The sequence below is a fragment of the Bolinopsis microptera genome, chromosome 13 (assembly GCF_026151205.1).
Source record: "Bolinopsis microptera isolate Bmic1 chromosome 13, MBARI_Bmic_1.0, whole genome shotgun sequence".
Classification (NCBI taxonomy): domain Eukaryota; kingdom Metazoa; phylum Ctenophora; class Tentaculata; order Lobata; family Bolinopsidae; genus Bolinopsis; species Bolinopsis microptera.
The window spans coordinates 15,775,676-15,803,233 of NC_087084.1; the positions used below are offsets into that span (position 1 = coordinate 15,775,676).

A 27,558-nucleotide genomic window follows, 5' to 3' on the forward strand; every position below is an offset into this window, starting at 1 on the left:
CTAATTATGTAATAACCAGTATAGTACACATAACAGCTCAGGGTATTAGTTTAATTGATGGTGATCAGAGCGGAGCATTCTACCACTACTACTACTAAGCTACTACTACCACTACTACTACTACTAGTACTAATACTACTATTACTACTAGTACTACTAGTACTACTAGTACTACTACTAGTACTACTACCACTACTACCACTACTACTAAGCTACTACTAGTACTACCACTACTACTAGTACTACTAGTACCACTACTACTACTACTAGTACTAATACTACTATTACTACTACTAGTACTACTAGTACTACTAGTAACAGAGGAATTTGTTTCCCTTTGAATCAATCAAACTAGATGAATTGTTGTAAATACTGAGATCAAACTATCAATCTACAGGCTATCGTCAAACATGTTGCAAGGCGTCATCTTCAGTGACATAAGCCCTAGAAATTGTAAAAAGTTAGTAAAACCCAAAATTCCTTTAAAAATCTGGACACTCTTAAAACGGTTATAAAGTTAAAATTAAGAAGTTAGGAGTAATGGAAGGCCAAAAGGATTTATAGTGTTAATTCCCAAAGGTTTTAAAGTCTTGAGTAGTTGAATATATTTATGTTCACGGACATCCAAAGTTTTAGGACTAGAATTATCAATAATTGACACATTAAAAATTTTGTTAAAATCTTCCCTTTGTCTAAAACCATGATCCAACAAATGTAAACCCAAACTATATTCATCACTTGTTTCATCTACCTTATCACCATTTAAAAGTTTGTAATATTTGACCCTATGTTCTCCAGTCCTAACCCGTAGAGATCGAGTTGTGCGACCGACGTAAGCCTTTCCACAGACACTACATTGGAACAGATAAATGATGTTGTAGCTCTGGCAGTTTCCAGGGGAAGCTTTAACCTTCTTGCCGTTCACTTTGAATTCACGGGTGCCTTTGACAAGTTCACAACATTTGCATCTTGGCACATTGCATTTGCTGGTTGGGCCATGTTGAGCTCCTAAAGCAAGTTCTTTCAATTTGACGAGGCGAGATTTTAGGCTTGGCCCTGTTTTCTTTGTGTAACTGAAAATTGTCTTTCTAGGCGTGGTGGATGTTGAGGAGGTCTCTTGGGATGTTTCAGCAGTGTCACTTTCACTGAAACTCCTCGTTCTTGAGAGGTGTTCTTCATACTTCTTAGTCACAGACACCAGATCATCATCACTACCATAAGTAGATATGACCCTGATTGGAAGATGTAATGATGTCTGGTCATCAGGAGCCTGAACTTTGCGTGACAGTGATCTTGCTGTGTTAAGGACCTTATTACTGATGTTCTCTCTTACTACTAGTACTACCACTACTACTAGTACTACTAGTACTAATACTACTATTACTACTAGTACTACTAGTACTATTAGTACTACTACTAGTACTACTAGTACTACTAGTACTACCACTACTACTAGTACTACTAGTACTAATACTACTATTACTACTAGTACTACTAGTACTACTAGTACTACTACTAGTACTACTAGTACTACTAGTACTACCACTACTACTAGTACTACTAGTACTACTACTACTACCACTACTACTACTACTAGTATATAGTACTACTGCTGGAGCGTGTGCTTCAAGTGAGACCACAAAATACTGTTTTACCTATAGTCATAAGCGGGACATGCTACTAGTACTCTCGGCACTACTATACCACCACTACTACATTAAAAGACTAAAGGATTTTAGTATTTAAAAGAGCGATGATAGCTGATAAGGTATCAGTAGTCAATGACTAGATATAGGTATGTAACCATAGCAACACTGATTAGAATAAATGTAGCCAGCTTTTACAACTTTTATTACTCGCAAGGTTCAATTAAAGAAGAAATCTCTTTGCAACCATAGCAACAGGTATGTAACCATAGCAACAGAGAGCAATGATTCAATTAGAGATTGTAACCTAATATTCCCTTGTAAGCAGTTTATGATAAAGTTAATGATAAAGTTAACATTTTCCCCATTGTATAAATTAAAATTAAACTGCGGCCAACATATCTCAATCCAGGGATTACATACCAATCCAGCAAAATCAATAACAATCTTCAGGTGGGGTATTGGTCAGTGGTCGCGTTGCTAATAGCACGTGACAGCAACAATTGTTGCGGGCAACAATTTGGCCCGAACCTGCAATGCTAAATTATTTTAGGTCCGGTATTTTTGGTATCTTGGTTTTATGGTATGAAATTGAATGAATTGCAAGAAACATCTCTTTCGCCAACCCTTTTGTGGATCAGGAAAGCGTACATCTTGCAAAGGCCGATTAAGACCGAGCATCTAAAAATCAGGCTCGCTAGACTATGTATCGCATTGGGAGCATTCCTGCACGATAGTTATATTATTAACCAAATATCAAAAGTTAATTGATCAGCAGTTATTCGTTAACCTTGGTTATTCTGAAAATCTACAATCGAAAAGTTTTGAAAGTAAGCTGTTCAGATGAAATCCGTGAATTTTGAATTTCGACATTGAATTTTGTTTCTAGATGTTTCTACTCAAAACCGAAAAAATAACTCTAAGACAAATGATATAAACTTATTTGTCAGGTCTCGTAATTGCAGTTATCGATTGACCCTCTGTGAGGCAAGTAAAGGGTATCGACTATCTGTAACACGGTTGCTAGGTAACAAGTTTATTATATTTCATTCAAAGAACGTATCGAGTATCAATTGTTTGTCATTATTAGAGGCGGTAAAACTCCTGGGCTGTGATGAATAGAGACAATGCGGCCACCCCATGGTAACATTAAAATACAATGACTCAGTTACATCGCCATCGCTTCCTCAAACTATTTGTTATATATTTGAAGTACAAATATATAACAAAATCTGGTATATCAGACGAGATGATAGTAGACATGGTCAAGCTTTTCAACGTCAACAGAAATAGTTGGACTGCTGCTAGGAGGGCACGTTTGGAGAAAAAAATACTTGATTTTGCTGGATATTGGTATGTAATGCAGGGACTAGTGTTTTTTCTACTAGTTGGGGCCTCACAACCCCCCATACCTAGAGTGCTTCCCATTCCATTTTTGAGAGTTCGACTTCTTTTTACCTGGCATCCTTTAGTTTTAATTATAACTTTCTGATATAATTGGAGTATTAACCCTTATCTTTATTAGGTACTGAAGATGTCCGAAAATGTTTTACCAATGATGTTATAAAGATTTTGTTGGAATTTTTAAACTCATTCGTTGTCTGACTGTGGGAACTATTGATTTTTGATATTGGTATGTAATTCCTGGTCCGGTATTCTTGGTATCATGGTTTTATGGTATGAATGAATTAAACTTTTGATGCTGAATTTTGTTTTCACAAATCATGCAGTAGTTGTTTACTAATCACTCCTAAGTCCTAAACTGAGCGTTTCGAACATATAATGTGCACGAGTCGGCAATTGCTAACAATTTGATGAGAGCAAGAAACTCTTCTACCTTATGAAACCAACCTTTTGTAGTTTTATTTTGCAGCTGAAGTTTTATAGAATGTAGTTTTATAGAATGTAGTTTTATAGAATGTAGGGTACAGTATGAGTCTATTAAATCTGTGTTTAATTGTTATATCCCCGTGCAGAAAAACTAGGTAATCACTGAGCGTATAACCATAGCAACTAATAAATACTGGATCTGTGTATTAATTATCTTATATGTTTAATTGACAGTGCGCGGCTGCAATGGGGGTCACGACTTGATACAATACTCGAGTATATGCACGTGGGCGCTTTTCACTGATGAAATTAAGTAATACAAGTAATACAAGTTAATTTAATCAACTGAACAAAGCAAAATATTGATAGGACACGATTTATATAACATAACAGTAATATTAGCCACATTTATTTAATTTCACCGACAATTTATTTAAAAAATATATGTCTTCGAAGACGAAAGAACATAAACAACAGCTAATTATGGTTATTTCTACTTTACTTAGTTTTATTCAATATCCAGTTATCTTCGTCCAGTTTTTCTGGTTGACTTGTATAAATTTAGATCAAAAGATTTTAACTGTCCTTTTTCAACTGAGCTTGGAACTTTTTTACAATTTTTAACAAAATATACAGCATAAAAACGAAACAATAAATAAATCTAAAGGAGTAAAATAGGTCCCCCAAAATTGCACACCGCAAATATTTTACCATGAATTAAAGACACGTTAACACATTTCCCAGTCTTGCAAAATAAATACTTTTTAGTAATCAGTTCATTCAATCTAAATAAAATCAGCATAATTACCCTAGTAGTAATAGTACTACTACTCTAGTAAATAGCCTCTATCATTTTCTAAATAACTAGCTATAAATTAACAAATTTATTCATCAGTTCATTTGTTAGCCAAGAAATCAGTATAAAGCACAAATAAAAACCTCTGAATTCAAGGGACTAATGAATATTACATATTAATGTAATATTACAGGTGAATATTACATTTTAATGTAATATTACAGGTGAATATTACATATTAATGTAATAATATGCCTCATAATCTGCGCCACGTGACTTGTGACATAACACGAAGTTTGGCCAAGTGCCAAGTGCGACAAAACAACATACGCGCGGGACTATATAAAATTAAGATCTATGTTTCTATGTCGGACCTCTCTATGATAAAATCAGTTTGTGATCTACAGCAAAGCTTTCTGCACAGCACACGTTACATGTAACCACTAAACCCGCTCCAACCAATTTCTCTGTAGGATTCAAAATGTCCTATGGTTAATAATAGTTATAAATGTGCTTTTCTCAGCACTTGACATGACATCACACCACATGACATGACGTCATACCACGTGACATGACGTCACACCACGTGTCTATATTTCGATGTGGTCGAGACTATTGCCGGGGGGTAGTTCCTCCACGAAGCCGACAATGCGTCCCTCCCACCCTGGCAACAGGGCTCCATCCTCTGCTAGTTCCTGCTTTACTGGTCCCACATCTCTATCAAACGTTCTGAAGTTGTACCTGAGAGGGGGGTGTTATGAAGAGGTAATTAACAGGTAATTAGCCAACTAACACATTACCGCCTGTTATAAAGAGGTAATTAACCAACTAACACATTTAAATAATGTACCGAATTAAAGTTAAAAGTGCCGAACGTGAGGAGACTTAGTAGTGAGTACTAACCTGTATCTACCGGCCCTATTAACCACGTGACATGACGTCACACCACGTGACATGACGTCACACCACGTGACATGACGTCACACCACGTGACATGACGTCACACCACGTGTGAGCGTGAGGAGACTAACCTGTATCTACCGGCCCTATAAACCACGTGACATGACGTCACACCACGTGACATGACGTCACACCACGTGACATGACGTCACACCACGTGTGAGCGTGAGGAGACTAACCTGTATCTACCGGCCCTGTTAACCACGTTCTTAAAGTCGCGTAGTGATATCTCCCCCAGAGGTTTAGGACAGGAAGAGAGATAAGGAGTAGTAGAGGTGCCCAGATAGTACAGGATTTTAGTGTTCTCTCTTGCTTCCTTCTTGTCGCGCGGCTTTGAGGAGTCTGATACTGCCTGGGAGAGAGTTAATCTTAGAGAGGAGGACTTTATCACGTGAGGTGTGACGTCGCGCTAGGGAGTTTGTGACGTCACACGAGGGAGCGTGTGACGTCACGCGAGGGAGAGTGTGGCGTCACGCTAGGGAGAGTGTGACGTCACGCGAGGGAGCGTGTGACGTCACGCGAGGGAGAGTGTGACGTCACGCGAGGGAGAGTGTGACGTCACGCGAGTGAGAGTGTGATGTCACGCGAGGGAGAGTGTGACGTCACGCGAGGGAGCGTGTGACGTCACGCGAGGGAGAGTGAGACGTCACGTGAGGGAGCGTGTGTGTGAGTAGAAGCTTTTAGTAAATGACCCACCTGTTTTCGCTCGAGCAGTAGTTTAAGTTTAGTGATCTGCACGTTCCTCTCGTCCAACTCATTGGTCATATACTTGTCACGTGTCTTCAAGTGCAGCACCTCCGCCTTTAGCTCCATCAGCTGCAATATTACAGTTATTTTAGTGTCACGAGGCACAGGATTACTAATACTCCGCAAGCAATCGGGAACGTTTTTAGCAGGGATTGTGCCGGAATACTGTTCAATATGCCACAAAAGTGCACTATTTAGCGATGAAACTCACCTGTTATTTTACTGTGTATTATAAATGTAAAAGCTCGCGAATATCGGGGATAATGAAACGAATATCCTAAGGCCCTGGCAAGTGCCCAGTACCTGCTGGTCTCGTTGCGTGACTAGATGCTCCAGTTACTATGGTTACTATGGTTACTATGGTTACTATGGTTACCTGCTGGTCTCGTTGCGTGACGAGATGCTCCAGTTACTATGGTTACTATGGTTACTATGGTTACTATGGTTACTATGGTTACCTGCTGGTCTCGTTGCGTGACGAGATGCTCCAGTTACTATGGTTACTATGGTTACTTGTGTCTATATAGTACCTGCTGGTCTCGTTGCGTGACGAGATGCTCCAGTGATCTCATCTTCTCTGAAGTATCCTGACAGCTATTACAAACAGGCTCACTCACTTCAACTCCCACCTCGTCCAGTAACACCTGAACACGTGGTTAACTAGAACACGTGGTTAACTAGAACACGTGGTTAACTAGAACACGTGGTTAACTAGAACACGTGGTTAACTAGAACACGTGGTTAACTAGAACACGTGGTTAACTAGAACACGTGGTTAACTAGAACACGTGGTTAACTAGAACACGTGGTTAAATAGAACACGTGGTTAAATAGAACACGTGGTTAACTAGAACACGTGGTTAAATAGAACACGTGGTTAAATAGAACACGTGGTTAACTAGAACACGTGGTTAACTAGAACACGTGGTTAACTAGAACACGTGGTTAAATAGAACACGTGGTTAACTAGAACACGTGGTTAACTAGAACACGTGGTTAAATAGAACACGTGGTTAACTAGAACACGTGGTTAACTAGAACACGTGGTTAAATAGAACACGTGGTTAAATAGAACACGTGGTTAACTAGAACACGTGGTTAACTAGAACACGTGGTTAACTAGAACACGTGGTTAACTAGAACACGTGGTTAAATAGAACACGTGGTTAACTAGAACACGTGGTTAACTAGAACACGTGGTTAACTAGAACACGTGGTTAACTAGAACACGTGGTTAACTAGAACACGTGGTTAAATAGAACACCTGGTTAACTAGAACACGTGGTTAACTAGAACACGTGGTTAACTAGAACACGTGGTTAACTAGAACACGTGGTTAAATAGAACACCTGGTTAACTAGAACACGTGGTTAACTAGAACACGTGGTTAACTAGAACACGTGGTTAACTAGAACACGTGGTTAAATAGAACACGTGGTTAACTAGAACACGTGGTTAACTAGAACACGTGGTTAAATAGAACACGTGGTTAACTAGAACACGTGGTTAACTAGAACACGTGGTTAACTAGAACACGTGGTTAACTAGAACACGTGGTTAACTAGAACACGTGGTTAACTAGAACACGTGGTTAACTAGAACACGTGGTTAACTAGAACACGTGGTTAACTATAACACGTGGTTAACTATAATAACACGTGGTTAACTAGAACACGTGGTTAACTAGAACATGTGGTTAACTAGAACACGTGGTTAACTAGAACACGTGGTTAACTAGAACATGTGGTTAACTAGAACACGTGGTTAACTAGAACACGTGGTTAACTAGAACATGTGGTTAACTAGAACACGTGGTTAACTAGAACACGTGGTTAACTAGAACACGTGGTTAACTAGAACACGTGGTTAACTAGAACACGTGGTTAACTAGAACACGTGGTTAACTAGAACACGTGGTTAACTAGAACACGTGGTTAACTAGAACACGTGGTTAACTAGAACACGTGGTTAACTAGAACACGTGGTTAACTAGAACACGTGGTTAACTAGAACACGTGGTTAACTAGAACACGTGGTTAACTAGAACACGTGGTTAAATAGAACACGTGGTTAACTAGAACACGTGGTTAACTAGAACACGTGGTTAACTAGAACACGTGGTTAACTAGAACACGTGGTTAACTAGAACACGTGGTTAAATAGAACACGTGGTTAAATAGAACACGTGGTTAACTAGAACACGTGGTTAACTAGAACACGTGGTTAACTAGAACACGTGGTTAACTAGAACACGTGGTTAACTAGAACACGTGGTTAACTAGAACACGTGGTTAACTAGAACACGTGGTTAAATAGAACACGTGGTTAAATAGAACACGTGGTTAACTAGAACACGTGGTTAACTAGAACACGTGGTTAACTAGAACACGTGGTTAACTAGAACACGTGGTTAAATAGAACACGTGGTTAACTAGAACACGTGGTTAACTAGAACACGTGGTTAAATAGAACACGTGGTTAACTAGAACACGTGGTTAAATAGAACACGTGGTTAACTAGAACACGTGGTTAACTAGAACACGTGGTTAAATAGAACACGTGGTTAAATAGAACACGTGGTTAACTAGAACACGTGGTTAACTAGAACACGTGGTTAACTAGAACACGTGGTTAACTAGAACACGTGGTTAACTAGAACACGTGGTTAACTAGAACACGTGGTTAACTAGAACACGTGGTTAACTAGAACACGTGGTTAACTAGAACACGTGGTTAACTAGAACACGTGGTTAACTAGAACACGTGGTTAACTAGAACACGTGGTTAACTAGAACACGTGGTTAACTAGAACACGTGGTTAACTAGAACACGTGGTTAACTAGAACACGTGGTTAACTAGAACACGTGGTTAACTAGAACACGTGGTTAAATAGAACACGTGGTTAACTAGAACACGTGGTTAACTAGAACACGTGGTTAACTAGAACACGTGGTTAACTAGAACACGTGGTTAACTAGAACACGTGGTTAACTAGAACACGTGGTTAACTAGAACACGTGGTTAACTATAACACGTGGTTAACTATAATAACACGTGGTTAACTAGAACACGTGGTTAACTAGAACACGTGGTTAACTATAATAACACGTGGTTAACTAGAACACGTGGTTAACTAGAACACGTGGTTAACTAGAACACGTGGTTAACTAGAACACGTGGTTAACTAGAACACGTGGTTAACTATAATAACACGTGGTTAACTAGAACACGTGGTTAACTAGAACACGTGGTTAACTAGAACACGTGGTTAACTAGAACACGTGGTTAACTAGAACACGTGGTTAACTATAATACCACTGTCACGTGATGCCCACATGACGAGCAATAAATGAAATAGGCTGCTCATTTGAGAGCCTTATTTTCACAGAAATTATTGTTTACGCTCGACGAAACCGATGTTGTCGGTTATATCTTAGATAAATTAAAAAGTATCTATTTTATCTTCTAAAGAACATAACGCAAAAAGCAAGTTCTTGTTTGAAATCGGATAAAGTATAGTACATCACTACATCTAGTCATAAGTAACCTTCTCGTCATCTGTAATATCCTTGAGTAACAGGTGTTTTAGACTTTCTAGCTGCTTCCTTGTGTCTATTACTTGGTCATACATCCATCCCATATCATCAGTATCACCTGTACGGTTACTATGGTTACTATGGTTACCATGGTTACTATGGTTACTAAGTTACTAGTAATGGTTACAATGGCTACTGAGGTAACTTTGGTTAGAATATAATATAGAAATAGTAACATATCCTGATAGTGCATTCCATTCTTCTACTGGCTTTATGCACCGAGCTCTCATTAATACCCATACCACGTACAGAATACAGATATCCACTAAGAATAGGTTGCCTAGACAAATCAGACAGCGATATTGCAAATATTCACAGAATCCGTCCTTAGGCGAAACTTTAAAAGGAGATTTCGTGACGTCAGCATATCACGTGTTGTGACGTCATATCATCCAATCAACAAATACAAATTTTGGCTCTAAGTTTGATGACCCTCAATTTTGTGCCGTCTTTGACAAGTTTCCTTTTGTCTGCCTTCAAGAAATAAGACAACCGGTTAAACACTCGGGCTTCAGGTCCTTCAATAAAACCCGCCGGGACAAAAAACATGGTGGCGTATGCATCATGGTCCAAAACGAAATAGCCAAAGGCGTAAAACTTGAAAAATCCACAATTGAAGATGTTGTTGCCTGTAAACTTGAAAAAAATTACTTTGGCGTAGATAATGATATATTCATTGTTAACTCATACATTAAGCCAGCTAACACTTCCTCTAAAAACTCAGATATTTCGGGCTTTGACACCATCCGTGAACTGGACCAATTTCTTAATGTTCTTCTAAGTAAAGGCGATGTTATTACCTGTGGTGACTTCAACTCGCGTATCGGCCATGACATTGACTTCATCAAAGGAGAGAAATGTGGCTACGAGAGCTTCATTCCCCTGCCAGAAGACTACACCCCCCAAGAACTCCCAACCAGGAACTCAAAGGACAAAAAGTCGAACAATTACAAAAGACCCTTTCTAGAAATGCTTGTCAATAATGAACTCCATATTCTCAATGGGAGAACTTTAGGAGACTCATATGGTGACTTCACTTGTATCCAGACCAGCGGTGCCAGCGTTGTTGACTACTTTATTATATCACCAAACTGCAGTAAGTATGTATGTCATATGACAATCCAGCCGTTCACTTGCTTTTCTGATCATAAACCACTACTCCTGGCACTCAACTTCTCTCCTTCCAACATTCTTGTAAACACAAAGGCACTCCATGAAACTTACGCTCGAGCCCCACTTCGTTACAAAATAAATCCTGATAGCCTTTCAAGCTTACGGGATACAATGTTGGACCCACTTGTGGAAGAATGTTCCAAAACCCTCTTAGAAACAAATTATCCCGAAGATCTCCTAGGTACATACAAATTGAACGAAGATATCACAGTTCATTTGAACAAAATAGCAGACAAATGTCTCCAAAAGACCAAACATCCCAAAATAACCAAAAAGGGATCCATAAATAAACAACCCTGGTTCACACAAGCCACTAGAGAAGCTAAAATATCCTGTATTCGTGCAGCTCAAATTGTTTCTGATTTCCCCAATAGCGATTATCTTCTAAAAAATTTTTACCAAGTAAAAAATACGTACAAAAGTTTAATTGACCGTACCAAAAACAAATATCTTGACAAACTGAATACAGATATCGAATCTGGTAAAATTCTAAACTGGAAACAATTCAAAAAACTGAAAAAATTTAAAGGAAGAGTTGACAAATTTGATTGCCATGACATGGACAACTTTCAAAAATTCTTTGGTAAACTTTATGCCAATGCACATAGCACCATAACTGTAGAGAATAAGGAAGAAATGCTTCAAAATGCAGAGGCTATTAACAATAATTGCCAACCATCCCCTGCACAATCAATACTCAATGGCCAGATCTCTGTGGACGAAATATCTACTGCGCTCTCTTCACTCAAAAACGGCAAAAGTTCCTCGGAGGATATGATATGCAATGAAATACTGAAGACCTTGTCCACAACAAATACACAACTCCTTTGCAAAGTATTTAACCGCTGTTTGGACACTGGAACTTACCCGTGGAACAACAGCATTATAACACCCCTACACAAAAAAGGCGACAAAGATAATCCCGACAATTACAGAGCAATTGCTGTGAGTAGTACAATCGGGAAACTATTCTCGACCATTATGCTAAACAGGATAATCAAGTTCAAAAATGAATACAACCCGGACCCCATAAATCAACTTGGCTTCGCTAAAGGAGCTCAAACATATGACCACATACTCACACTCAACACCATTACGTCTAAATACAAAAAGCTCAAGGTTCCCGTCTATGCTGTTTTCGTGGACTTCCGGAAAGCTTTCGACTCTGTTTGTCGTGAAGCTCTTTTCTTAAAGTTAGCTAAACTAGGTATCACTGGCAAATCATTTAATGTTCTTAAACATATGTATAAAAATTCCACTGGCCAGATAAAACTATCTGGATTTGTCAGCGAAAAATTTGATATCAATAAAGGAACTGAACAGGGTCATCCACTTTCCCCTGATCTTTTTAAAATATACATTAGAGATCTTTCCCCTCGACTAGAATTTGATAACTGTCCAAAACTAATGAACCAACTTATCAGTCACTTACTATGGGCAGATGATCTGATACTCTTGGCACTGGACCCCAAAACCCTCCAAAAGCAACTCGATGCTTTGAACAATTTCTGCTTGGAATGGGGCGTCGAAATTAATGCAGATAAAACTAAACTCATGAAATTTAATTCCCGCTTCGATAATTATCAGCCGGTTCCCCTCAAAATAGGTAATCACTTGTTAGAAGAAGTCGAGTCATACTGTTATCTAGGAATCGAAATACACAAATCCGGCACATTCACAAATGCCCGAACTGAGCTCAAAAAGAAAGCCATGCGTGCACTTTATGGCATGAAAAGCTCAGTAAACAAATCCAAATTATCATTCCGTTCTCTAACAACACTCTTTGACGCTCTTATTAAACCTATCGTTCTTTACGGAGCGCCTATTTACACACCTAATATGGCTATCATAAAACACATAACAAAACAAGTCGATCTCAATATGGATCCCGACACAAAAACAAAATTTCAAACTAGTATCCTCAAGAAAATTAGTCTTCTGAACAGCGAAAAAGTTCACCTTCACTTTCTTAAATGGTCACTGGGTGTAAATCGTAAAACCAGTAACGCAGGCGTCTGGGGTGAGTCAGGCCGCTACCCATTAATCTATGAATGTATTAACCTCACTCTCAAATATACCCAACGCTTGAAAAATCTCAAAGATAACTCCCTTGTATCCTTAGCTTTCAAAGAACAGATGAACATGAAATTGGACTGGTACAGAGGTTTGGAGCCTGTCCTCGCGCTAGACCCATGTTTCTCTACCGATCATGTCACAGCCTACCGCACACTCAAAAACAATCACTCCAAGTCAATTTTCGAAAGTAACCCGAGTATCGCAAAACCACCAAAAGAGGACTTTCTTATTCACAACGGTTTCAAGAAACGAATTCCTCCGCAATCAACACAACCCATCGGGAGTAAAATATTCACACCACACGTCATTACTAAAACTTTGAAAAGTAGCTTTAGAGAATATTGGGGGTCCTGTATCAACACTTCTCGGAAATTAGAATTCTATCGTGACCTAAAATCCAAATTTAACAAAGAGTATTACCTAGACAGTGTCATTAAATATGCAGACCGTGCTAATATCACAAGACTGCGGATCAGTGCACATCGACTCGAAATTGAACTTGGCCGATATAATCAAACTCCTCGCGATGAGCGAATATGCTCCTGGTGCAATATAGTCTTAGGTTCTGGTATTATTGAGAATGAAGATCACTTCCTTAACCATTGTGATCTTAACGCTGCATCGAGGCGAAAAGTCCGAGACAAGATCCAATCAATCATATCAAATTCAATCAAACCATCTGCGTCATCTTGTTCTGTTTACACTGTCATCCCTGGAGCAAACGTGATCAAATTCATCAGCAACAACAGTGAAATCATTGAATTAATCACGAATGAAAGTCAAGTCCACCTCACGAGAGTCGTTGCTAGATTTGCCACTACGTGTTTTAACAACCGCAAGAAATTCGTCGACTCTCTGGCCAGTACATGAACACTGAAAATCACTGTACCAGCGCTTTTGTTTCTTTTCGCGCAACAACGAGTGCAAAGTGGCCTGGCTCAAGCATTACAGCATTACCAAGGCGATTGTAAACAAAATATTTCTTGTCAAAATCTTTATGTTTCACTTTAGTTTAAGTTATATTAATATAATAAATTCAAATCTTATGATATTGTTATTATCTTAACAGTTACTATTGTAGCTTAAGATTTTAAATTTGTATTCCTTGTATTCCTTGTGTATTCCTATCAGCTGTAGCAGTGGCTGCACGTGGAAATGCGCGCAATGTAAAACTGCACGTGCAAGTTATGCGCAAAGTAAAACTACACGTGTGTAGTGGCTGCACGTGCAAATGCGCGGTGACAATATCCAGTATAGGGCAACTTTATGATCTCAATCCTTACAAGCCGTTAGAATCTGGCTGAGCTGATACTCTGTTAGTATGTCAAGAATCCCACTATGTGTCACGTGGTGTAGCATTGCCTGCGGAGGGTTACAATGTTACAACGTTACTAGACCCTCCGCAGGCAATGCTATGTGTCACGTGGTGTAGTTACAATGTTACAACGTTACTAGACCCTCCGCAGGCAATGCAAATAGTTTCCTTTCATCGTGCTACTCTACCAACTTTCTACCTACCGGAATAACTTTCAAATCTACTTTTAAAACTTGTACGAAGACGAGGAAATAAAGTGTCGGAATAATAATTTTATAATAATTTTATAATTGTTTGTCGATACTCATCAACAGAAGATTTAAAGTATAAAACAGAAAGTAAGAAGCTATTAATAGAATTAAGAACCAATGTATAAATGGAGTTGAACACTATGAAAATAAGCTCAATAAATATAAACATATACATTTCTATACCACAGAGAAACAAAGTTATTATGGTTACTTAGTTCATATGGTTACTTAGTTACTATGGTTATTGGTAACATACCTATGTTACTGTCGTGCGATACCATGTTTCCGTTACTGGGGTGTTCTGAGTTCTTACAGACGTAGCCAATAGCCCTGAGGAATAATCCTATTAATTAATTGTAAACGTAACCAATATTAATTAATTAGGGAGACTAATTATTTACCATTTAATGACCATGATTAATTATTTATTAATTGTAAACGTAAACGTAAATCAACAACTGAAGATATTAATAAGTATCTATTAATATTATTATTGTTAGTAACCGGCCAGTAATTAGGGAGACTAATTAATTACCAAATTTAATGACCATAATTTACTCGCTGTTTTTAGTTACTAGCAGGAACCCGTATAACCCTAAAATGGTTGCAAGACTCAAGAGACTAAAATAATTATTACCTATTTAATTCACGTTTTTGACACCACTTGGGGGTCCAAATGTTGTGCTTACAGAGTTTGCAATAAAACAACAAGTGTTACAAGTGTTACAAGTGTTACAAGTGTTACAGGTGCTTACAGAGTTTGCAATGAAACAACAAGTGTTACAAGTGTTACAGACCTGGAGTCTGGCCGATAAGTCTTGAAGTTGGCTGCGAGCGCTAACATTAGCCTCATTATACACTTCACGTTACCGTTAGATACGTCTGAAAAAGGAGGTTACTATAGTTACTACATTTGGTTACTATAGTTACTATATTTGGTTACTATTGTTACTAAATTTGGTTACTATAGTTACTATATTTGGTTACTATTGTTACTAAATTTGGTTACTATAGTGAATTTGAGGAACAAATAATTACAGCAACACCGTTACATTGACTTAATTGTGGAAATATGTGTTGAGTAAATTATAATCAATTAACTAATTGTTAATTACCCCACATGATCATGACTACAGACAGGGGTGCAACAAGCCACGCCATCAATTTCTCCATGTCGAATCACTATGACAACCCCACTAATCACTATAGCAACAATCACTGTAGCAATCCAACTTTAGCAACGATCACTATAGCAATATAACTAGAGTAACTTCACTAAAGTGAGAGTGGCGTTAAAGCAACAGATACTTCACAACAGGAACAAATCACAACAACATATCAGGAGCACATACCAGTGACAGTTAGTAACCCTGTGAGTAAAAACACCGTAACATAAAACCCAACTGAGGACTTAAAACTAGAAGTGTTTTTCCGACAGTAGATCTGCATTGTGACGTTACCATGGCAACATCACGTTACTAAATGCTGATATGTACTTTATCAGGGTTATGTACTGTGGCACAGTTAGACAAGCTTGAAACAGCGTGACGACAGCTCACTGTGTATAGTGTGTAGTGCTCGGTTACTCTTTAAGTCTTTATCTGCCTGTATTTTGCAGGGCTGTTTTTAGAACCTGCCCACACTGTGCAGGTTGCAGCACTACTAGAACAGGTTGCAGCACGCGTTAAAGCAACTAACAGGAACCCGTTTAACCAATATTAACTAGACATTAAATCACACCCTCCAGATATCTGCTAGGGACAACTTGAACACTTAGAAGTGTAGTTAGTAGATTTAAACTTTATGTAAACTAATGTGTATAACGACTTGACTGGTATTTGAACCTGGGTCTCCAGATTGGGAGCCGTGCAATGTCGCCACTACACTACCAGGTTACTATAGTTACTACATCTGGTTACTATAGTTACTACATCTGGTTACTATAGTTACTACATCTGGTTACTATAGTTACTACATCTGGTTACTATAGTAACTACATCTGGTTACTATAGTTACTACATCTGGTTACTATAGTAACTACATCTGGTTACTATTGTTACTACATCTGGTTACTATAGTAACTACATCTGGTTACTATTGTTACTACATCTGGTTACTATAGTTACTACACTACCAGGTTACTATAGTAACTACATCTGGTTACTATAGTAACTACATCTGGTTACTATTGTTACTACATCTGGTTACTATAGTTACTACACTACCAGGTTACTATAGTTACTACATCTGGTTACTGTAGTTACTACATCTGGTTACTATAGTTACTACATCTGGTTACTATAGTTACTACATCTGGTTACTATAGTTACTAAATCTGGTTACTATAGTAACTACATCTGGTTACTATTGTTACTACATCTGGTTACTATAGTTACTACACTACCAGGTTACTATAGTAACTACATCTGGTTACTATAGTAACTACATCTGGTTACTATTGTTACTACATCTGGTTACTATAGTTACTACACTACCAGGTTACTATAGTTACTACATCTGGTTACTGTAGTTACTACATCTGGTTACTATAGTTACTACATCTGGTTACTATAGTAACTACATCTGGTTACTATTGTTACTACATCTGGTTACTATAGTAACTACATCTGGTTACTATAGTAACTACATCTGGTTACTATAGTTACTACATCTGGTTACTATAGTTACTACACTACCAGGTTACTATAGTAACTACATCTGGTTACTATAGTAACTACATCTGGTTACTATTGTTACTACATCTGGTTACTATAGTTACTACACTACCAGGTTACTATAGTTACTACATCTGGTTACTGTAGTTACTACATCTGGTTACTATAGTTACTACATCTGGTTACTATAGTTACTACATCTGGTTACTATAGTTACTACATCTGGTTACTATAGTTACTACATCTGGTTACTATAGTTACTACATCTGGTTACTATAGTTACTACATCTGGTTACTATAGTTACTACACTACCAGGTTACTATAGTTACTACACTACCAGGTTACTATAGTTACTACATCTGGTTACTATAGTTACTACACTACCAGGTTACTATAGTTACTACATCTGGTTACTGTAGTTACTACATCTGGTTACTATAGTTACTACATCTGGTTACTATAGTTACTACACTACCAGGTTACTATAGTTACTACACTACCAGGTTACTATAGTTACTACATCTGGTTACTATAGTTACTACACTACCAGGTTACTATAGTTACTACATCTGGACATCTGGTTACTATAGTTACTACATCTGGTTACTATAGTTACTACACTACCAGGTTACTATAGTTACTACATCTGGTTACTGTAGTTACTACATCTGGTTACTATAGTTACTACATCTGGTTACTATAGTTACTACACTACCAGGTTATTATAGTTACTACACTACCAGGTTACTATAGTTACTACATCTGGTTACTATAGTTATTACACTACCAGGTTACTATAGTTACTACATCTGGACATCTGGTTACTATAGTTACTACATCTGGTTACTATAGTTACTACATCTGGTTACTATAGTTACTACATTTGGTTACTGTAGTTACTACATCTGGTTACTATAGTTACTACATCTGGTTACTATAGTTACTACATCTGGTTACTATAGTTACTACATCTGGTTACTATAGTTACTACATTTGGTTACTGTAGTTACTACATCTGGTTACTATAGTTACTACATCTGGTTATTATAGTTACTACATCTGGTTACTATAGTTACTACATCTGGTTACTATAGTTACTACATCTGGTTACTATAGTTGCTACATCTGGTTACTATAGTTACTACATCTGGTTATTATAGTTACTACATCTGGTTACTATAGTTATTACATCAGGTTACTATAGTTACTACACAACCAACCTAATACTAAAAAGTAAAGATATGTAACCTGGTGCAGTGCTGTTTCTGGGGTGGATGTGTCGCTGTTGTAGGTACTGGAAACATAGCCTGATGTTCTGTTTTCTCAGAGCCTCAGTTTTAGGAGGGATCACAACCTCCGGGACTGCTTCCTCTCCTGACAGAATAGTAAACTTATAGAGCAACATTGACATGTTAAGTAGATACCTAGTATCCCATAGTTCTTGTAGGTTCTGGGGGGACAGGTTATAGTTTGTTAAGTAGATACCTAGTATCCCGTAGTTCTTGTAGGTTCTGGGACAGGTTTGTTATCAGGATTAGGGACGGTAAGTTCAGAAAATCACGTGATTTGTTTCAACTCTTCTACTCTTCTACTACTACTAATAATATAATACATAAAACAATAGCGATGTTACTTGACAACATTCATCTGTCAAACGTTATAAGTCACATACATGATAAGAATGTATAAGAAAGAAGAACTCCGAAACTAACCGAGTATTTGTAGTGAGTTATTACTAACCGAGTATTTGTAGTGAGTTATTACTAACAGAGTATTTGTAGTGAGGTATTACTAACCGAGTATTTGTAGTGAGTTATTACTAACCGAGTATTTGTAGTGAGTTATTACTAACAGAGTATTTGTAGTGAGGTATTACTAACCGAGTATTTGTAGTGAGTTATTACTAACCGAGTATTTGTAGTGAGTTATTACTAACCGAGTATTTGTAGTGAGTTATTACTAACCGAGTATTTGTAGTGAGGTATTACTAACCGAGTATTTGAACTAACCGAGTATCTGAAGCAAGTGAGGCAGAGTTACTCCGTCACTTATTCCCCTCTCCAGGTTAGATATGGGCTGAGTGTTCACACCTCGTGCTAGCTGGTTGTTTACCCACGTGATATACGTAGAAACCTGAAATATATTGATTATTGACCAATCAGCACACAGTATTTCAACCACCTGAAATATATTAACCAATCAGAGCACAGTATTCCAACCACCTGAAATATATTAACCAATCAGAGCACAGTATTCCAACCACCTGAAATATATTAACCAATCAGAGCACAGTATTTCAACCACCTGACATATATTAACCAATCAGAGCACAGTATTTCAACCACCTGACATATTTTAACCAATCGGTGCACAGTATTTCAACCACCTAAGTGATAAAGTTACCCAACGGTAGATTAACATACCTACCAACAGTGTAAGTACGTACTAACAGTACGTATCTACTTATAGTTTATGTAAGACCACGTTTACGTTTGGAAATATTTACAATTTTAAAAGTTAATAATATTACCCATAATGGAGAGGTAACTTTTATTTTAAATTCATATTTTCAACTCAGTTTAATTGTAAGTATTACAGTATTGGAACCTCCCGAGCAGGCACACTACGAGATAGGAGCAGGTACACAGTGGGTACAGTTGCAGTGGGTACACACTGTGTACTACACGGTGGGTACAGTTGCAGTGGGTACATACTGTGTACTACACAGTGGGTAAACAGTGGGTACATACTGTGTACTACACGGTGGGTACAGTTGCAGTGGGTACACACTGTGTACTACACAGTGGGTATAGTTGCAGTGGGTACACACTGTGTAGTACACAGTGTGTACTACACACTGTGTACTACACAGTGGGTACATACTGTGTACTACACAGTGGGTACAGTTGCAGTGTGTACTACACAGTGTGTACTACACAGTGTGTACCCACTGTTTACACACTGTGTACTACACAGTGGGTACATACTGTGTACTACACAGTGGGTACAGTTGCAGTGGGTACACACTGCTACACTGTGTGCTACACAGTACCTGGTACACAGTGGGTACCTGTTCCTGGTACACTCGGTACAAACAACCAGCCATTAACATGCTCAAGTACCAGTTGACAGTATCTTCAGTTTAAACAAGGTGTTTATCTGACAATTCCACTGACCCGGGAATTAGCGTGCGTTTCCCGGGTTACTACTTGTGTTTACTGGGTAACTATGGTAACATTCCTTTTGCAACATACTTACGTAAATTCCACTGTCTGTGAAGTGTTAGGTAGCAAGCACTCTGTTTCAGCCAATCAGAGCACAGTATTTTCAGTTCAATTCACAAATTGTTATTTTTGTAAATATTACAGATTACATTCCAGGAATAAATGTCGTCAAGTTTAATGTTCTGATACAGAACACGTACTATTAGCTCTGGTCAAGTTTAATGTTCTGATACAGGAGATAGAACACGCAGTCACGTACTGTTTACAGTACGTACAGCTAGCTGTACTACTACTGTTAGCTCAGGTGAAGTTTAATGTGTAGTCCAGAGATAGAACACGCAGGTACGTACTGTTTACAGTACGTACAGCTAGCTGTACTACTACTGTTAGCTCCGGCCTCGGGTCAGCTGATTCTGTAGCACTTTTATTATTTAGCACTTTTATCACTCTGGTTTCTATTTCAGAACAAAATGTGTAGAACTAAACACGACCCGTGATTAGTTCTACACATTTAACAGATAGTGGAAACTACTCCCCCAGGAGCCCATTAATGAAATGTACTATGAGCTGGTCCCAAGTCCAGACGCCATTTTATTCTTTGTAATTTTCAATAACCCTGTCTAGTCATTGACTACTGATTAAACAGTGACAGGTAATGGAAACTACTCCCCCGGGGGTGGGGGGTTACTTTACAGTTAAACCACACCTCACTGTGGAGTTACTTACGGTGTGGTTACTCGGTCGATTGTCCAACATATCTCCAGTCGTATCACGTGAAGCAAAGCGACCAATCAGTGCACAGTATTCGTATCACGTGACGCAAAGCGACCAATCAGAGCACAGTATTCGTATCACGTGACGCAAAGCGACCAATCAGATATCAGTACCAAGTTTTTTTTGGGTACTACACAGTGGGTAAACAGTGGGTACACACAGTGTACTACACAGTGGGTAAACAGTGGGTACACACAGTGGGTACACACTGTGTACTACACAGTGGGTAAACAGTGGGTACACACACTGGGTACTACACAGTGGGTACTACACAGTGTACTACACAGTGGGTAAACAGTGGGTACACACAGTGGGTACACACTGTGTACTACACAGTGTGTACCTGTACCTGGTACACTCGGTACAAACAACCAACCATTAACATGCTCAAGTACCAGTTGACAGTATCTTCAGTTTAAACAAGGTGTTTATCTGACAATTCCACTGACCCGGGAATTAGCGTGCGTTTCCCGGGTTACTACTTGTGTTTACTGGGTGACTATGGTAACATTCCTTTTGCAACATACTTACGTAAATTCCACTGTCTGTGAAGTGCAAGAACTCTGTTTCAGCCAATCAGAGCACAGCATTTTCAGTTCAATTCACAAATTGTTATTTTTGTAAATATTACAAATTACATTCCAGGAATAAATGTCGTCAAGTTTAATATTCTGATACAGAACACGTACTATTAGCTCAGGTCAAGTTTAATGTGTAGTCCAGAGATAAAACACGCAGTCACGTACTGTTTACAGTACGTACAGCTAACTGTACTACTACTGTTAGCTCCGGCCTCGGGTCAGCTGATTCTGTAGCACTTTTATTATTTAGCACTTTTATCACTCTGGTTTCTATTTCAGAACAAAATGTGTAGAACTAAACACGACCCGTGATAAGTTCTAAACATTAAAGAGGGCATTAATGAAATGTACTATGAGCTGGTCCCAAGTCCAGACGCCATTTTATTCTTTGTAATTTTCAATAACCCTGTCTAGTCATTGACTACTGATTAAACAGTGACAGGTAGTGGAAACTACTCCCCCGGGGGGGGGGTTACTTTACAGTTAAACCACACCTCACTGTGGAGTTACTTACGGTGTGGTTACTCGGTCGATTGTCCAACATATCTCCAGCACAAAGCGACCAATCAGAGCACAGTATTCGTATCACGTGACTCAAAGCGACCAATCAGAGCACAGTATTCGTATCACGTGACTCAAAGCGACCAATCAGAGCACAGTATTCGTATCACGTGACGCAAAGCGACCAATCAGAGCACAGTATTCGTATCACGTGACGCAAAGCAACCAATCAGTGCACAGTATTCGTATCACGTGACGCAAAGCGACCAATCAGATATCAGTGCCAAGTTTTACGGTTTTGTCATCGACAGGCTGCTTATTTCGGATTAGAACGAGAATTTAACGATTTAACAAAACAAATTACACTTTAATGATGAATTGAGTTGGGGTTCACGAACATTGTTTTTGAAGCGTCCAAATAACCGAAATTTCCCAATTTCCAACAACTTTCCCACACTAATTAACTCCCACATTAAGAGATACACTATCTAACTAAGAGATACAAGATATTATCAAAGAGAAGCTCTCAACTTATAACAGTTACTACAACTTATTACAAAGCAAACATTTACAGTGCAGAGTGCCGTGTGTATCAATAGACAACTAACTGTACTAATACAAGAGACACGTTTCATCACACCACGTGACATGACGTCACACCACGTGACATGACGTCACTACTACAAGAGACACACAACACTTCAACAGAATGGAATTGTACTCGTTTGAAAGAAGTGCAAAGACAGCTGTTAAAAACAAGCACTACATATGAAATAGAGTATGTCAAGTGGCACGTCACACCACGTGACGTCACTCCACGTGACATCGCACCACGTGACGTCACACCTCGTGACATGACGTCACAAAACGTCACTTGCAGCTACTAAAACTCTAACATGTAGAACATAAGTGCCTCAATAAAAATATTTCTAGGTAATTAGGCTGTCAATATGAACCAATCAGAGAGCTCAGATTTGGCAGGCAGCCAATCAAAGAGCAGATGTTAGATCACGATATGGCAGGCAGCCAATAAGAAAGCAGATGTTTATCACGATATGGCAGGCAGCCAATAAGAAAGCAGATGTTAGATCACGATACGGCAGGCAGCCAATAAGAAAGCAGATGTTAGATCACGATATGGCAGGCAGCCAATAAGAAAGCAGATGTTTATCACGTGACAAAACTGCACTGACGAAGGAGGGGCTGACAGCTTGCTTAACTTCAGATCCAGACTGCAAACCACAACCTAGACTGTGCTCCAGATCACGTTTATCAAGTATGATTAGTTTCTAAAGCACTTCCACAGTTAAGATTTTAGAATTATATTTTGTAGCATAAAACGATAACCCGTGCGTTACTATGGAACCTCCTTGATAAGGGCAAACATCAGTCAATATGAGGTCGAGTAGGATCACATAGTTATAGACCGCATTGTACGTTGCCATGGCCACCACAGGACCTGCCCCTTCTACCTCTACATGGCCACCACAGGACCTGCCCCTTTCTACCTCTACATGGCCACCATAGGACCTGCCCCTTCTACCTCTACAATACGTTGCCATGGCCACCACAGGACCTGCCCCCTTCTACCTCTACAATCTACATCCCGTATATTAGGCAGAGAACAGGGAAGGTTGTCCTTCTAAATTAGTAGTACTAAAACAACAGTAGAACTGGTGTAAAACCGAGGTAATACTATAATTGAGAGATTCAAGCTCAGCAGAAATGTGCGACAAACACCAAGAAAGGATTAAGACAAGGAAAGGAATTGTGACTAGAGTGGAAGGAAAGAGCGTACAATATAACGACGGGAGGTTTGCAAAACCAGAACTGTCAAAGTAACACTTCAATACATCGTCACTTGTGGTAGCAAGATTCAGTGCTCGCTCAGTACAAACTATACAGGGTAACCAGGTAACCAGGTAACCAGGTAACCAGGTAACCAGGTAACCAGGTAACCAGGTAACAAGGTAACCAGGTAACCAGGTAACCAGGTAACCAGGTAACCAGGTAACCAGGTAACCAGGTAACCAGGTAACCAGGTAACCAGGTAACCAGGTAACCAGGTAACCAGGTAGCAAGATTCAGTGCTCGCTTAGTACAAACTATACAGGGTATACATCAGGAGGGTAGTGAGTAAAGGGGGTGACTACTGGTTATACAGGGCACTATACAATATCACAATATCCTAACAGAGAGAGAGAGGGAGAGAGAGAGAGAGAGAGAGAGAGAGAGGGCTCCAGACAACACAAAGATATTCCGCTTAGGATCAGTACTAGAGTAGTACAAAGAGAGCGGAGTCAGAAGAGGGAATATGGTAACTGTGTAGTGTTGCTATGGTCACTATACAGTGTTGCTATGGTAACAGAAGAGTGGATATGGCTGCTGAAGCCGTACTGAGAGCAGCTTACTTAGTGTTACTTCTGCTGAGATCTGAGATCATTGTGATCTGGCAATCTTGTGTTTTTTTGATACTTTACAGTAGAATGATGTACCCCCCCCCCCCCTCAGTACTCTAGTAGCAAGGAGGGGTTCAGTAATTGCATTACTATAAGAATGCTACAAAATCAGTCAACATGCAATAATAAGCACACTGCAAGATAAAAGAGGAGTAACCAAGAAGGTGCTAAGTGCTAACTGCGGTATTGCTATGGTAACTGTAGTATTGCTACGGTAACTGTAGTGTTCCTACGGTAACTGTAGTATTGCTACGGTAACTGTAGTGTTCCTATGGTAAAGAAGGTGCTTTCATTAACCGTTCGTGTGTCGTGTGATACAAAATAGAGGAGTTGCTATGGTAACTGTGTAGTGTTGCTATGGTAACTGTGTAGTGTTGCTATGGTAACTATGTAGTGTTGATATGGTAACTGTGTAGTGTTGCTATGGTAACTGTGTAGTGTTGCTATGGTAACTGTGTAGTGTTGCTATGGTAACTGTGTAGTGTTGATATGGTAACTGTGTAGTGTTGCTATGGTAACTGTGTAGTGTTGCTATGGTAACTGTGTAGTGTTGCTATGGTAACTGTGTAGTGTTGATATGGTAACTATGTAGTGTTGATATGGTAACTGTGTAGTGTTGATATGGTAACTGTGTAGTGTTGCTATGGTAACTGTGTAGTGTTGCTATGGTAACTATGTAGTGTTGATATGGTAACTGTGTAGTGTTGCTATGGTAACTGTGTAGTGTTGCTATGGTAACTGTGTAGTGTTGCTATGGTAACTGTGTATCTAACCTTGTCCTCTTCAGTAGCGTCGTGTTCACAGAAGTACTTTTCTCTCACTAGATAGGGTCTGAAAGAGAAGCCTAACTTTCTGATAGGACTAAAACAGCTGTTAGGAGAATAGAGGGAGGAGAAGGAGGGAGAGGAGGGAGAGGAGGGGGAGGAGGGGGCTGTCTTCATGTTCTGTTTAGCAGCTGAGTCACTGTGTCTCCGTGATAAGGGGGAGTGGTGGGGTGTAGTCCTCATTCTGGACATATCTCCTCAGCGCGTGTGTTACTATGGTAATTCCTTATCAGCTCCTTATCAGCGCGTGTGTTACTATGGTAACTCCTTATCAGCTCCTTATCAGCGCGTGTGTTACTATGGTAACTCCTTATCAGCGCGTGTTACTATGGTAACTCCTTATCAGCTCCTTATCAGCGCGTGTGTTACTATGGTAACTCCTTATCAGCGCGTGTTACTATGGTAACTCCTTATCAGCTCCTTATCAGCGCGTGTGTTACTATGGTAACTCCTTATCAGCTCCTTATCAGCGCGTGTGTTACTATGGTAACTCCTTATCAGCTCCTTATCAGCGCGTGTGTTACTATGGTAACTCCTTATCAGCTCGCTTTCGCCTCACTACAAACAGTTGTTCTGACCCTCAGATAACGTTACCATGACAACATATATTGTGAGATGTGCTGTCATGGACTCATTGCTAGAAAGCGATACAATGAGACTCGGAAAAGAGGGTAATGTTTGAACATTTTATATTTTGACAGTAAAATTGTTGGAAACAAGCTAAGCTAGTGTTGCTATGGTAACTAAGCTAGCGATGAGAGTGGAGTCAACAAATAAAAACAAAAATAAAAGAGCGGAATTAAGAAAAACAAAGCTAACGATTTAAACAAAGCTACTGCCAGTAGTTCTATGATGTGAAGGTGTGAGGAGGATTACAGAGTAACACACCAGGACTATGTACCTGATAATATACCTCTTAGTATTAGTGCTCGCTAATACACTGTGTTAGAATGCAGTACGATCTATAACACTCAGCGCTCGGTGTTAGGTTTGTACTGCTCGGTACTGACCATGCTGCTCGGTAGTCTGTACTGCTCGGTACTGACCATACTGCTCGGTACTGCTCGGTATTCGGTACTACTACTGACCATACTGACCATACTGCTCGGTATTCGGTACTACTACTGACCATACTGACCATACTGCTAGGTATTCGGTACTACTACTGCCCATACTGCTAGGTATTCGGTACTGCTCGGTACTGACCATACTGCTAGGTATTCGGTACTGCTCGGTACTGACCATACTGCTCGGTAGTCGGTACTGCTCGGTACTGACCATACTGACCATACTGTTCGGTAGTCGGTACTACTCGGTACTGATCATACTGACCATACTGCTCGGTAGTCGGTACTACTCGGTACTGACCATACTGCTCGGTAGTCGGTACTACTACTGACCATACTGTTCGGTAGTCGGTACTACTCGGTACTGACCATACTGCTCGGTAGTCGGTACTACTACTGACCATACTGCTCGGTAGTCGGTACTGACTATACTGACCATACTGTTCGGTAGTCGGTACTACTCGGTACTGACCATACTGCTCGGTATTCGGTACTGCTCGGTACTACTACTGACCATACTGCTCGGTAGTCGGTACTACTCGGTACTGACCATACTGACCATACTGTTCGGTAGTCGGTACTGCCCATACTGCCCATATGCCAATCGAAGAAAGAAGATTCCTCAGTGCAAGTAGATCTGTACTGTTGGGTTATTGTAATTCTGTAAGGTAAGGTGCTACAAACCACTAGCAGGGTAGTGCATTTTCTAACTGTGCTGTTATAGACAGATACAAATATGATGAAGAGTCCATTATCAGATAAATTGTAGCTTACGAATGGAAACTGGAGTGTTGCTATGGTAACCGGGGTGTTGTTATGGTAACTGGAGTGTTGCTATGGTAACTGAAATATTTCTATGGTAACTGGAGCGTTGATATGGTAACTGGTGTGTTGCTATGGTAAATGGGGTGTTGCTATGGTAACTGGCATGTAGCTATGGTAACTAAGGTGTTGCTATGTTAACTGGAGTGGTGCTATGGTAACTGGTGTGTTGCTATGGTAACTGGTGTGTTGCTATGGTAACTGGAGTGTTGCTATGGTAACTGGAGTGTTGCTAAAGA

The 27,558-nt window shown here is 39.3% G+C and overlaps 1 protein-coding gene across 4 annotated transcripts in view; it reads right to left on the minus strand.

Annotated features, from left to right (window-relative positions):
• Nucleotides 1–3,812: 3,812 nt before the first annotated feature.
• The window catches only part of LOC134825284 (dixin-like), a 34,434-nt gene continuing 10,688 nt past the window's right edge, over nucleotides 3,813–27,558 (minus strand). The window contains exons 1-10 of one of the 4 annotated variants that reach the window (XM_063837440.1): nucleotides 25,380–26,231; nucleotides 19,077–19,200; nucleotides 18,316–18,441; nucleotides 15,189–15,273; nucleotides 14,648–14,721; nucleotides 9,528–9,634; nucleotides 6,510–6,623; nucleotides 5,929–6,048; nucleotides 5,412–5,584; nucleotides 3,813–5,013 (exon numbers count right to left, since the gene is read on the minus strand). In XM_063837440.1, coding sequence (XP_063693510.1) covers nucleotides 4,863–5,013; nucleotides 5,412–5,584; nucleotides 5,929–6,048; nucleotides 6,510–6,623; nucleotides 9,528–9,634; nucleotides 14,648–14,721; nucleotides 15,189–15,273; nucleotides 18,316–18,441; nucleotides 19,077–19,200; nucleotides 25,380–25,622 — 1,317 coding nt within the window. In that variant the 5' untranslated portion in view covers nucleotides 25,623–26,231 and the 3' untranslated portion in view covers nucleotides 3,813–4,862. Of the gene's footprint in view, nucleotides 5,014–5,411; nucleotides 5,585–5,928; nucleotides 6,049–6,509; nucleotides 6,624–9,527; nucleotides 9,635–14,647; nucleotides 14,722–15,188; nucleotides 15,274–18,315; nucleotides 18,442–19,076; nucleotides 19,201–21,017; nucleotides 21,181–22,160; nucleotides 22,594–25,379; nucleotides 26,232–27,558 lie in introns of those variants that run through there. The other 3 variants (XM_063837443.1, XM_063837444.1, XM_063837441.1) reach the window with 3 other exon arrangements.